General features: G+C 43.3%; 1 protein-coding gene across 1 annotated transcript in view; it reads left to right on the plus strand.

The window, feature by feature from the left end:
* Positions 1-11,810, plus strand: part of LOC148537844 (NEDD4-binding protein 2-like 2) — a 51,951-nt gene extending 40,141 nt beyond the window's left edge. Inside the window, exons 7-9 of the mRNA XM_088460237.1 lie at positions 874-2,159; positions 7,120-7,205; positions 11,667-11,810. Of these exons, the coding sequence (XP_088316363.1) occupies positions 874-2,159; positions 7,120-7,205; positions 11,667-11,699 (1,405 nt within the window). The 3' untranslated portion in view covers positions 11,700-11,810. The remainder of the gene's footprint in view (positions 1-873; positions 2,160-7,119; positions 7,206-11,666) is intronic.
* Positions 11,811-13,385: the final 1,575 nt, after the last annotated feature.

Genomic DNA, 13,385 nt, shown 5'->3' on the forward strand with positions numbered 1-13,385 from the left:
AGTTTTAAAACTTGTGTATGATAAATGGTGCTGAAGCCAAGCCGCTCCCAACTGTCATTTATCAAACAGATGACAGTTGGGAGCCGATTGGCTGGAGCACCATTATCATACGCAAGTTTTAAAACTTATTGCATATGATAAAACTCATTGATAAATGGACCCCAAAATTAGCTGTTGACCCCCACCCAAAGATCTACTGTAGCATAGAAACTGCAGGGCCAGATTAACAATGGGGCAGCTGGAGCTCCAGCTCCAGGCCTCCACATGAAAATAGGCCCATCAACATGACAGCATGATTACCAGGTGCCTAACTTGCCCCTGTAACACTGGCCATAGTATATAAATAGTTTTTCTAGTTACCCCAACAAAAAGGTGACTCTGACCTCACCCACACAGCACTGGTTACAGCTCCTCCCCTTCTCAGTATAGCCCCTTGAACATTTTCAGCTCCAGTCCCCTGTGGGCCTTAATCCGGCCCTGAGAAACTGGTGTCCTTCAGTGTTTTTTTTATGAGTCATCCACTTGCTTGGCTTAAGCAATAGGAGATAGTGTTACACATTAGATATACTTTAGTTCAGGCCTGGTCAACTTGTGGCTTTCCAGCTGTGAAACTCCCACAATGCCCCCCGGATCAGCTGGTAAAGCATGCTGGGACTAGTAGTTTCACAACAGCTGGAAAGCTACAGGTTGGCCAGGCCTGCCTTCGTTTTATACTAATACTTTTAATTGTATAGGGGAGCAAACTATTTAATATAATGTGTATTTTTATGTGTGTTTGTAGTAAACCTCTGTAGTGTAGAAATGTTAAATGAAGTTTAGGTATAATAAATAAGTTAAATAAAAAGGTTTTTCTTTTCTATTTATTTTCTAAAGGGCACCCAATCTGAAGAAAAAACGGGGTCGCAGAAAAAGGCAGCAGAAGAGGGGGGAAGAGATCTTGTATAAGAAAAATGATGTACTGGCCCTAAGGGAAGGAGACCGATATGACGCTGAAGGCACCGTATTAGAAGAAAGATGCAAAGAAGTGGAACATAATTATAATGCAACAAATTTTATGATGGATGGAAATGGGAAGCCTCATATGAAAACCTGTTATTCAACTGTAATATGTCATTTTAGAAAAGAGAGATATCTTTCAAAATGTATAGCAGAAGGCCTGTCACCTTGCACAAGCTCCAGTCCTGTCTCATTGTTTGGAAATCTGACCAGGGTAATGGTTCTAATGAATAAACCTCTCTCTATGCCAACACTTGAAGCTCCAATCGCAGATGCTGTGAATCAGAGTTTATCCTGTTCTCCTGTTGTGTCCTTGGCGACCTGTGTTCTGTTGTGTGAAGGAATGAAGAGCGGAAAACTTTTCTTTAGGTGGCACCAAAAATTTCAGAAACCTTTCCATACTTCAGACCACTCATGTCCAGAAAGCCAGTATGTTGGGAATGCAGACACTGATCTCTGCTGTAGTCTAATTAGAGGTCTTGCAGTCCAGCGGTCATTGCATCTGTATAGTGTGAAAGTTATTCAGTTACAATATATGAATTGTCAAACAAAACAACCCATCTGCAGGAAAAGTGACCACAAAACTGTGCAGAATGGAAATACTACTCGGGAATATTTACAATGCAACCAAGGCAATGATCCTCCTCTGGAACGTGAGTGCGATCGGATCATGGACAAAACTAAGCTAGGGGCGGAGGCCAAGTGGGAAATGGTGAGAACACACACAGGACGCAGGAACGTTTACAAACTAGCGCCTAACTTTCAACATCCAAGAATCCTTCCTGCACCCTCACCAACTACATGGAGAAACGGCTGTATTTTTGAAGCTGGGGCAGATATTCTGCATAATGAATATAAAATTACTTATGTAAAACAATCAAAGTTAACAATACAAAATACATTGGCACATGATGAATTGAAGCATGTTGTGTGTAATAGTGGGCTGAACGGCAACAACACTACAACCCTTATGATGGAACACCGAGACTGCAGACCAGGCTTTTCCCAGGATGAACTCTGTGCAGTGGACTCTGAGCACTCAAGCGGTCATCACAATTCAGTGCTGTCAACTGTACAAGCAGGCTCTCCTCATGGACTCTGTTTGCCGCTGCAGTTCGCCAGGCAACTTGTTGAGCTGTTTGGATCTCCTGGAGTAGAGCTGGGTAAATCTATTAAACAGCGTCACACTGGAATGGTCTCACTGTTCATGGAGAGGCACTTCGCACATTTTGGTGTGACATTTTGTGTCTGATGGGTGGTGTTCTTGGCAACGTTGTGGAATAAATATCTATTTTTTTTATTTCATGACCATTATACAATGATTCCTGCCCAATATTATATGAACTTAAATGGGTCTACCCCAACTTTTATCCTCACTGTTACCTAGCAACCTCCCTGCTAAACCAATATATCCAAGAGTCAAGACTGGTGGCAGTCAATTCAGGGAACAGTGATATTAAAAAAAAAAAAAAAAAACTATCGGTGCTAATAATACTTTACTTGTAATGGGAGTATCTGATTATAGATCTATATAATGAATTATTAGATTAGTAATAAATAATTTGGTAATAAAAACATTATTAGCCTTTTACTTATAAAAAAACCCCCCACAAAACATTCCTATGCTCTCATTAGAAGCAGTAAATGCATACCAATGTGTAAATGAAACCCGGTTGAATATTAATACCGATAGTATACTAAAACACTGATACTAATCAAGTCAGTGTCTGGTTTTGGACAGCGAGGATAATCCAGACTCCAGATATGTAACTGATGTAAAACCACTTGAACCTGTGGAATGTAGGGCAGACAAAGTCTTCTCCTCTTAGGAAGGAAGATGTCCCCAGTCTCATAAGAAATGCTGCAATTTAGGGCCTGATCCACTACAGATCCCCATACTGCATACACACGCAGTTCAACTGAGATAGCAAGCCAAACCACTGCGATCGCAATGCAAAGCACCACATAAGGACGCCCACTTTACCATACGCACATCCGTAATACTTAGCAGCATAGCAAAACAATCTGTATAATCTAGTACCATCAGACCCATACGCACACGTGCATAAGTCCTGAAATTGCTAAGAACTACGCACGCTATGAGACCTCACACTGTGTGTGGCTTAGCAGTGGATAATTCATGCACGCCCCTGAAGCGGCGTGTGAATGCACTGGCACACCTGCATTTGGCCTCAACCCAGTCACCACCCATAAACGGCACTTTCTGCCAATCACTCTGCATTGGGTCTGCGTAATTGCCATCGCAGAACGCAACAATCGGCCGATTGCATGCGTATTAGCAACTGCGTTCCTTGCTGAGTCAGGCCCTTAATTTGTAGTGCACTCTACAGGTAGATCACGTTGTCACAACTCACGGATGGGTAATAGATGTTATACTCAGGACTGGCGGAGACCCAGAACAGAGGCGCCAGTGGTATTCACCGCAAAGAGGTATGGACTTGGCTGCACCCTACACGCAGGTCACGGCCCTCTGCCCAGGTTCCCTTCCACAGGTGCTGGTGTGCTCAGAAGTGGAGCTAGAAGTATGTAATCAGGCGTGTGAGGCATAGTCTACAACCCGGATCAGAACCATAATGGACAGCGAAGTACCAGGAAGAAGTCCGAATCCGGTCACATGGAAGCCGAAGTCAAAACCAGGAAACGCCAAACGCAGTACCAGGGGATCAGATGGAAAAAGGTCACAAGGAATAGCCAAGATCAGGAACAGGTAGACAATAGCACAAGGTCAGGTGCGCTGGAGCAAGGTATGAGCCTATACTCTGTCACTGGAGTGCTCCCAGGAACTTCCTTATATAGGTCAAAGTTCAGTTTTGGCGCCAATTAGATTCCCCTATTACAGCGCCTGGCCCTTTAAATCTTAAACAGAGTGGCGTGCCCCTATGGGAACCGTAGCCTGTTGTATGCAGGAGGAGAGGAGGGAGAGACGCTGACGTGCACGCCAGGGACTTCCAGCCCGCTGGACCTGGTAAGTGACCGCTGGGTTCGGCTGCGCTGTGACACACGTGAAGCTAGACATATCCTGCTATTATAAACTTCAGGTGATATTTTTCAAGGGAGAAGATCCCTTAAGGTGCCTACACACATAGCGATATTTTACACGATCTGGCGATTCCGACGCATTGGAACGACAGATCGTGTAAAATATGGCCAAATCGTGAGAAAATCGTGAGTTCCCTCTCACGATCATGATGCAATGTGCGTCCCCGCAGGTCGCACATCGCATCTTCAGATCTGCCAGGCTGTAGGGTAGATCTGACAATCTGGGACCCGATGCACTGGAGCAATGTCTGGCTGTACGATAGATCGTTTGAAGATTGGACACTGCAAATGCCAAATCGTGTGCTGAGCTGCCGAGGAGAGTTTTCAAGGTAAATCGTGCACGATGTCGGATCGGCAGCACATCGCTGTGTGTAGGCACCTTAAGTCTTCCAAAAACGGCCATTTCCACATGACTTGGAGATTCTAGCTATTTTGCCATTCATTGCAGACTGTGATAGCCATCACCATCAGCGCCCATCACCTGAGCTTTTTGGTGATAAGCTACTTACCACAAACTTATGAAGGGCAGAGGTACTGTCTGCTGCCCTCCAATGCTATTGTCATAGCAGGATGGTGGTGGCAGGGTGTGAGAGAGGAAATAAATACTTTATTTCAATATATAAAGCATTCATTTTCTAGTTAAACTTGTGTGTGTGTGTGTGTGTGTGTGTGTGTGTATATATAATATAATTTTCTTTTACTTATGAGGTAGCACAAAGTATTTGTGGTGCTGAACAGGGCACATATAGAAAACCAGTTACTGATTAATCTATTTGATTATGGCTTTTTGATATAGAACCCTCAGGTTGCTATACTGCAATACCAGAAGTATACAGAAACTATTGTATCTTAACGTGTTTCATAGCCAAATGACTTGATCAAAAGCAAACTCATAGTGTTTCCAAAGTCCTATTTAAACCATTTACTTTCAATCATGGCAACAGCTATGATCAAATTAGTTTCTAAACACAATGTACAATTTAATAACATTATCTATTAATATAATCTAACACCTAAATATGTTTTTAAGCTTTTTTTAATTGGTTTACATTTTTTGTATATATTAGGTAGCAATTGTGTATATAACCTGAGAATGATGAGACCCATATCTATCTCATTCCTGTGACTTATAACCTTTTAGGGAGTACTTATTTAATGAAACAGCAACGTAACAATGAGGCTTAATTTATTGTAAAGAGGTATTGGATTATGACAACAGAACAGATGTAGACTCTGTAGATTACAACATATTAAATTTAAAAATATCTTTATACACTTATTCCTGTATGCATTAAGTCTGTCTCCTCCATAATAATTTGGTTTTATCTCGCAGAAAACCAATGCAAAGGAAATCTCGAACGGAGATCCAGATAGAACAGATCCCCTCCAAAATAATAATTAACAATATATAAAAATGGATCTAACAGTACTAATATCTTTTGTGTCAAAAGCACTTTGTTTAAGGTGAACTGTTTACTCTATCCAAGGTTGCCGCCTTTATTATGGCAAAATACAGGGCGGGGAGGTGTGGCCAAATCCGGGAGGCTTGACCACGCCCCCTCCCAAAACAAAATTAGGAAAAATACTTGCGCGCTGCAAACTGAGATTTGTCCCCTTCTGCGACTGACACAGGCCCCTCCAAAAAGCCTAGGTAAAGAGTCTATATTGTTTTGGGGGTTTTTTGTGTACTAAATAAAAATGCACCTTACCTATATGGTGGTTTCCCTGGGATGGGGTACCTCTGGAAAAAAAAAAAATCTTCCCTTGGTAGAAATTGTCTTCAGTCGGTATTCACTATTCAAGATGCTTGTTTGTGTTGGAATATAACCAATGTCGTCATCATACAACAGAGGTTCAAATAGACTACTGACATATGTCTCTCCAGCCTTCTGCACCCGGTCGCTCCAGCCTCCTGCCCTCTGTCGCTCCAGCCTCTTGTCTTTCCAGCCTCCTATCCCATCACTCCAGCTCTCTCTCTCCAGCCTCCTGCCCTCTTTCACTCCAGCCTCCTGCCCATGTCATTCCAGCCTCTTGTCCCGTGTCACTCCAGCTCTGTCTTTCCAGCCACCTGTCCCATGGCTCCACTCTCTCTTGCCCCCTTTCACTCCTGTTTAGTAATTTCAGCCTCCTGTCACTGCAGCCCCATTACTCCAACCTCCTGCCTGTCAATCCAGCCACCTTTATTTCCAGCATCCTGCCCCATGTCTCTGCAGCCTCCTGCCTCCTGTTACTCCAGTCTCCTATCTTTTCAGCCTCCTGTCTTTCCAGCCTGCTGTGTCACTTCAAGAGCCAACCCCCTCCCGGCCCCCTCCAACTTACCTTCTTCTGACAGTCTGCGGCATGCTCCTTTTCGCGCCCCTCTTCCTTTTGGTGGTACAGATTTTAGATGCCACCATCAAAACTTGCACCAGCCTTATGGTAGATGCAGATTTACCATCTGAGGAGGGCCTCCAAAGTGAACGATTGAGCGTCTGAGTATGCTGATACGTCAGTGACATGCACTCCAATAATATGGCCATAAGACCGACCATGTCCATATGTCTGTTTAGCCACATCCCAGTCACCTCCCAGGAACGTCCAGCACATTTCCATGCAATCTCCAATACTGTGTCACTCACTAGCTCATTTATGCTCACACTCTGTGGTACACATGTGTCGTAGCTGTTTAGAGGGTTTTACGCTAAACTCTATCAACATATGTATTGTGTACTGCTCTGAATCAGGCCCACACAGGTGTCACTATGTTATTCCCACATATAACATCTGGTACTGGTATTTTTTCCAAAAAAGGCTGGGACAATTTTTTTCAAAGATGTTAAAATTTTAAACTCTAGTAACTCCTAAAGTAGGAGCAGTCCCCTCTTACAGTGACATAAAACTGGTCAGGACTAGCAATCAGGTGTGACATCGGCTTGCGATCAGGTGTGACATCAGCTAGCGATCAGTTCTGACATCAGCTAACGATCAGGTGTGACATCAGTAGTCATTTCTAATTTTCACTTTTTTTTTCTCCATGAAAACATGTAATCTATTGTAAACTATCTATTTTCCAAAATTCTGCAGAAGCTTTGGAACCAGAAGACTTCATTGTACCACTTGGCCATGAATTGTCCAGAATAATATATTTAAAATGGAAACACTCATTAGAGGTAAATCTACTGTTTTTTTTTCCCCGATCTAAAGCTGGGCAGTCTTTTGTTATGTATGTGATTTCCATCATTGATGATCTGCATTATTCAGTTTGATACATGATAAAAAAATTAAGGCTCTAAATCGAACCCATTATTGTGCATAAATTCAATATTTGGAATGCATTCACTCATTCAAGTGACAAATACAATACCAAAAAGGATGACGCAAACTGTCCATTTGGCGAGTGAGAGAACAAGCAATTAAATGGCACGCCCCTCTGTCACTCATCCAATCAGAAGCTATTTTCCCTAGTTTGTGCTTTACTGGTGGTAAGGGGAATTCCTGCTTTGATTACGCTGGAGATTAGTATAGTACCAGTGCAATGTAGCTTCATCTTTAAAATGAATGGGCCATAGACCATACTTGCCAAATCTCCTTGATTGTCAGGGAGACTCCCTGAAGAGTCTAGCAATCTCCCGGATTACACCTTACCCCCATTATGTAGCTGTTTTATACTTGGAAGAAAAAACAAAAAAGTATGTATATATATATATTCAAATGTTATAATCAGTGCCATTTCCCTGCATTAGTTATAATGATCCGTATGGCTACATGCATTTTCATATAAGGTTTCTCATGGCCATTTATATGGAACCACTTGTTAAACACAATACATGAGCAAGTCTGGAAAGTATCAGTGTGTTTTCATCAACAAGTAGATCTTACTAACTGCTTTGGGGCTCAGTAACATTTGGATGTAAGTCAGGTTTATGACACGTCTCTCAGATGTAGCTGTACACGCCCACTTTACTGCCGCACTCATAGGTGCTGCTTCCACACTCTCCCTCAAATACTTTTTCAAAAGTAGGCAAGTATGTCATAGACAAGGAATAAAACATTCACGTGTAGATACACAATAACTCTCAAGCCATATGCAGGGGCCTTGGGGCAGCAACAGTGCCACCACCAGGGCCCTGGGCAATGGCAATGCTCGCACCCCCTAGTTATGGCCCCGAAAACACAATTACTATTTCTCAAATACTCCATTATAAAATATATATATATTTTTTTATTTATTAATTACAATATTGAATATCCGTTTCAATACAAACCCCTGTGTAGTTTTTTTTTCTTTTCTAATTCTTGGGAAAGGTACTACCTACGTATCTGCTATATGTGTGGTATAGCGTGTCACAAATGCTGTATCTGAAAATAGTACCTCAGACGGCCTTCCCTTAACTTCACAGCCAATTTCTCAGAAATATTTTTGAGGATCCATCCCCTAACTTTTTGTTATTGGTACTAGTGTAATACCAAGAGGACTAGGTTCTGCCCATCCCATCCAACAATCTGTTGGTCAGATCTGCATTTTCCCTAATATGAACACTCGGGAGACCACAATGTTCTTTTCATTTAGTCTTAGGGCTCTATTTATTAACACTATTTTTACAAAAATAGGGTGAAATTGGGTGTTTTTCACATTTTAGTTTCACATAAAGTTACTAAAGGGCAATTGGAGTAGAATTTGTAAAATTCTACTCCATACCCTAATTATCAAATTTTTAGTAAGCAGATCACATTTCCCATAATTGTAATGGGAAATGTGATCTGGCCAAAATTACTAAAAATAAAATGTGAAAAAAATACCTTCAGATGGCGTTATCCAGGGTTTCCCCCAGTTCCCCAACTCCTGCTCTGCTCGAACAGGCAGAGCTGATCCGGGAGTCGTCCCCAGTGATCAGCTGTGTGGTCTAAGTAGACCACATGCTGACCACTGCAAAAAAAAAAATATATATAGTAAAAAAAACAAACAAAGATAACTTACCCAATTCCAGGTCCGGTGATCGGTGCTCCGAAGATGTCCTCCAGGGCTCCAGTCAGCTGGTCTCCAGGCTCCTGCACTGTGAACCAGCATGAGCAGTTAGTTTTCACACAGATACATGCATACATCAGTGAGATGCCTGCATGTATCTTACTGTAACAAGCTTAGAAACGGTTAAATTTTTTAAAAAATTACGTGGGGTCCCCCCCCCAGTAAAACAGAACCAATCCCGGACTTTTTATAGCCAGTCCTGATTGTCTAAGTACAGAGGAAAAACTGCGTAGGGTTCCCCCTGTACTTAGCACAACCAGCACTGGGTTCTGATCCTCTCCTGGTTCTGGAGTTACAGAGGCAAAAATTGCATAGGGTCCCCCTGTAATCTCCAGAACCAGCACTGGACCCTTTCTAGTGGGGGCTGATTCCACAGCCAGGGGAGCCCCATCACTAGGCCCCCAGGTGCAGCATCAGCCCTGCCGGCCAGTCAGCCCAGGCCAGGGCACCCCTAGCCTAGGCTGATAGCCCAGGGCTATCCACACCAGGCGGGTTGATACTGTAAGTGTAGTGCATTTGAAATAGTTTTAAATATTGTCTTTTACTTTGGAACTGCAAGTCCCAGCAAGCCTTGCGCACATCCTGGTACTTGGAGAACCTGTAGTAAAAAAAACATACTCACCTTCTCCTATGTGTGGGTCGGTCCTCTTCGGTCCAAAGTAAGCATCCATGGTCTTCTTAAAATAAAAAAACAAATAAACACAAGCCATGCAACAGATACCAACCACGATGGTTATCTACCGAATAAAGAACTCAGACGCAGCTCTAGCCTTTGTAGAGCCCTATCTGAGCGTTCATTGGCTGAGAGGGGTCAGCCCCCGCCTCTCTCAGCCAATGACCGTCTCTCTCCATTGCAGTCAATGGAGAGCCGCAGGGTAACTAAAGTTTATTTTGCGGTTCCCACCATTGACTTCAGTGGAGGGAGATGTTCATTGGCTGAGAGAGGCAGAGGCTGACCTCTCTCAGCAAATGAACACTCAGATATGGCTCTACAAAGGCAGAAGCCGCATCTGAGCGCTTTATTCAGGAAGTAACAATCATCGTGGTAGTTACTTAGTGCGTGGTTCGTGTTTTTATGTTTTTTTTTATTTTAAGACGACCATGGATGCCTACAGGGAGAAGAGAACCACTCCAGGTAATGTAGGTGAGTATATGTGAGTGTGTGTGTGTGTGTGTGTGTGTATGTATTAAACCTTTAATTTCATGGTGTGTGTGTCTTGTGTTTATTTTAAAATTTCTTTACAGGTGACCTACAGGTACCAGCAGGTCCTTAATGCCCCGCATGCTGGTACTTGTGGTTCCCCAAGTACCAGCATGCGGGGGAGGCTTGCTGGGACCAGCAGTTCTACTGTAAAGAGAATGTTTACACTTATCTATTTTTACACTACACTTACACTATCAACCCGCCACCCACCGCCCAGGAGCGGGGCATGTATCTGTGTCAATCTGATCTGCTCATGTGCAAATTGAAAGCATGAAGCAGGTCTATTCATTTGGGGATTTGAAGTTCAATTTTGTGTTCGATTTCAAATCGAATAATAGTAAATAAGGGATTTGTGTGTTGATCCATGTAAAAGTACCGCTGTTCGATTTGAGTAAAATTCGGTTTTAAGTTCGATTTTTACATTCGATTTGGCCTTTAGTAAATACCCAAAAGCCAAATCACTCAAAAATCAAACTTTAGTAAATTTACCCCTATCTCTCTCTTGTTAAATTTGGCTTAACTGTAGCTGTACACATAAGCTTCCATGTCACACAACTTGATCCTTACTTACTATCAAAGTAAAAGAATATAAGTGTGTAACTTGATTTTCCTCCCTCAGTGCACTTGGGAACAATACCACTGCAAGCCCTCCTTTAGTACTTACCATTGGCGGATTTTGCCTAGGGCCTGCGAGGCTGCAGCCCCCCAGCAAAATCCACCACCTCAGTGTAGTCAGTGCAGTAAGTGACTGCACTGGCTACACTGTGACTAGAAGTGGCTTCCTATTGCAAGTGCCACCTGCCAGTCACATATACAACAGGCAGTCCCAGGGGAAGGTGTCTCCTCCCCATGGGACTGCCAGTCTGGGTTGCTATTAGCAGGGAGCGGCTTCCGGTCCCGGCGCCTGATAGATCGATTGCGCAGGCACAGGGACCCGGCCAGGAGGACCAGGTGACCGGGGTGAATAATTGCACCCTCCCTCCCAATCTCAGCAGCCCCCCTCATCTAAGAGGGTAGGAGCTGCTGCTGGTACTAACTCACCCCATACAACAGTGAAGCTTCTAATATTGTAATAGTGTATTTATAGACTATACAGGTGTTGATAATATAATGTAAAAAGGCCTATTAATAATTACTATAATCAGTACACAGTGTGTGTAGAGCTCAGAGGGGCATTCCAAAGTGTCTGCTCACTACATAATGTTACTGTGGCTGTCATGGATTTTTGTGATGGAATTGCTGCCTTTGAAACAAATAAAATGAAAACAATAATATATATATATATATATATATATATATATAATGTATGTATGTGTATATATATATATATATATATATATATATAATTTTTTGAATGTGCTTATGTAATTGTTTTTTTTGTTTGTTTTTTTTCCTTAACAGGTTAAATTCCAAAGTCCTCTACCAACGAAGTAAACTCCGATGGACTCACGTTAATATCTATAAAACAGTATAATTGCTTTGGTCCTAACTACCTATAAGATTGTAATGCTCAAAATACATTGGCTGCTTTTTGATTTCTACACACTGAACATTTCAATACTCTAATATTAAAGTTTGTGACTCAGTGGCATCACTAGGGAGGTGCAGAGGGTGCGAACCACACCGGGTGTCCCTGTCGGAGGGGGTGACACCAAAATGATGGCTTCTGCTCAGTGACCTGAATCCGGATGCTTCACTGTGATGTTATTATGCAGCGCCTGGCTCCCGGTCACTGAGGAGCCTACAGGGCAGGGGAGAGTCTCTGGGGGTCAGACGCTCTCTGCCTGGGAATGCTGCCCCCAGAATGATGAAAATGGAGGTATGCCACAAGGCCATGCCCCCTTCCCCATGAGACCACACACCCTTGTCAGCACACGTGGGGGTCTATTTGGCGCAGTGGATGTCTGTGGATATAGCATATTAAATATCTGTTTATTAAATGCTTGATTGCTCCAGCACAGTGAAACGTGGAGTAATAAGTTCCATTCTTGAAATTGCCTACACCAGAACCAAAATTATGCAGAGGATTCCTTACTCAGGGGCCTATTCATTAAACCTAAAAATTCTCTGGAGATAATTAGCTTTAGAACTCGCATGGAGTTCTACCTAATTATAGGTGGAATTCATCATTCCACCTCTCCATAAGTATCTATTCCGAAAAGCTGTCATTTTTGTGATGACAGCTTTTCGGGAAATAGATACTTTTCCCTGCCTACACTACCTTATCGCATCTGGAAACAGTGCTGCGCATGCGCTGTTACATCTGTAAAACCAGCGTATGCGCAGCACTGCCTACAGATGCGTTAAGTTTGTGTACCCCCCCCCCCCCCCCCCGACTTACCTGTCCGCGCAGCAGCCTCCGGCTCCGTCCTGCTGGTCTGTCATGTGGTTTCGCAGCAGACCACATGACAGATTATAAAAAAAAAAAAAAAACTTTCTTGTGCTCTGCTGGGGAGCACACATGTCCGACCAGCCTCCGGAGCCTGAGGACGGAGCAGAGCGCCGGAGGGACTCGTCGGGGGACCTGCACACGCGGATACAGGTAAGTCGATTCTGCTATTTGCCACCTCACAGTGACGAATAGTAACTGCATCAAATTCCGAAAATTGATAATTTTCGGAATTTGATGAATACCACAATTTCCACATCCCCATACTAATGTATGGGGAGTGTGGAAATTAACGCAGGGGAACTTAGCAAGGAGATATCTGTGATATCTCTTGTGCTAAGTGGCTACATGAATACCAAAATAACGTTATTTAAGGAAAATGTCCTTAAAAACTTTATTTTAGTGTTGATGAATAGGCCCCCCAGCAGTGGCGGACTGGGCCGGGGGGCAGGGTGCCATCTGCGCCCTGGGCCGGTACAATGTTTGCATTCCACGGCCGCCTGTCAGGCAGGAGTCGCAGATGATACTTCAGCTCCAAGTCCGACAGTCTGCTGCCCAGCCACGCTGCTAGAGAGGTCTGAGACTAGCTACAGAGGCTAATAAAAAATGGCTGCCCCCATGCAAAGCTACAAAGAAATGGCCGCTGTCGACCAATGGGGAGCCAGGTTTACTTTCCCAGGAACCCTAGAGGCTGGAAAGTGGAAAAAAAAAGGGGACGGGGCTTGTCTGGG

Source organism: Taudactylus pleione, unplaced genomic scaffold (assembly GCF_031769625.1).
Source record: "Taudactylus pleione unplaced genomic scaffold, aTauple2 ptg000043l, whole genome shotgun sequence".
NCBI lineage: Eukaryota > Metazoa > Chordata > Amphibia > Anura > Myobatrachidae > Taudactylus > Taudactylus pleione.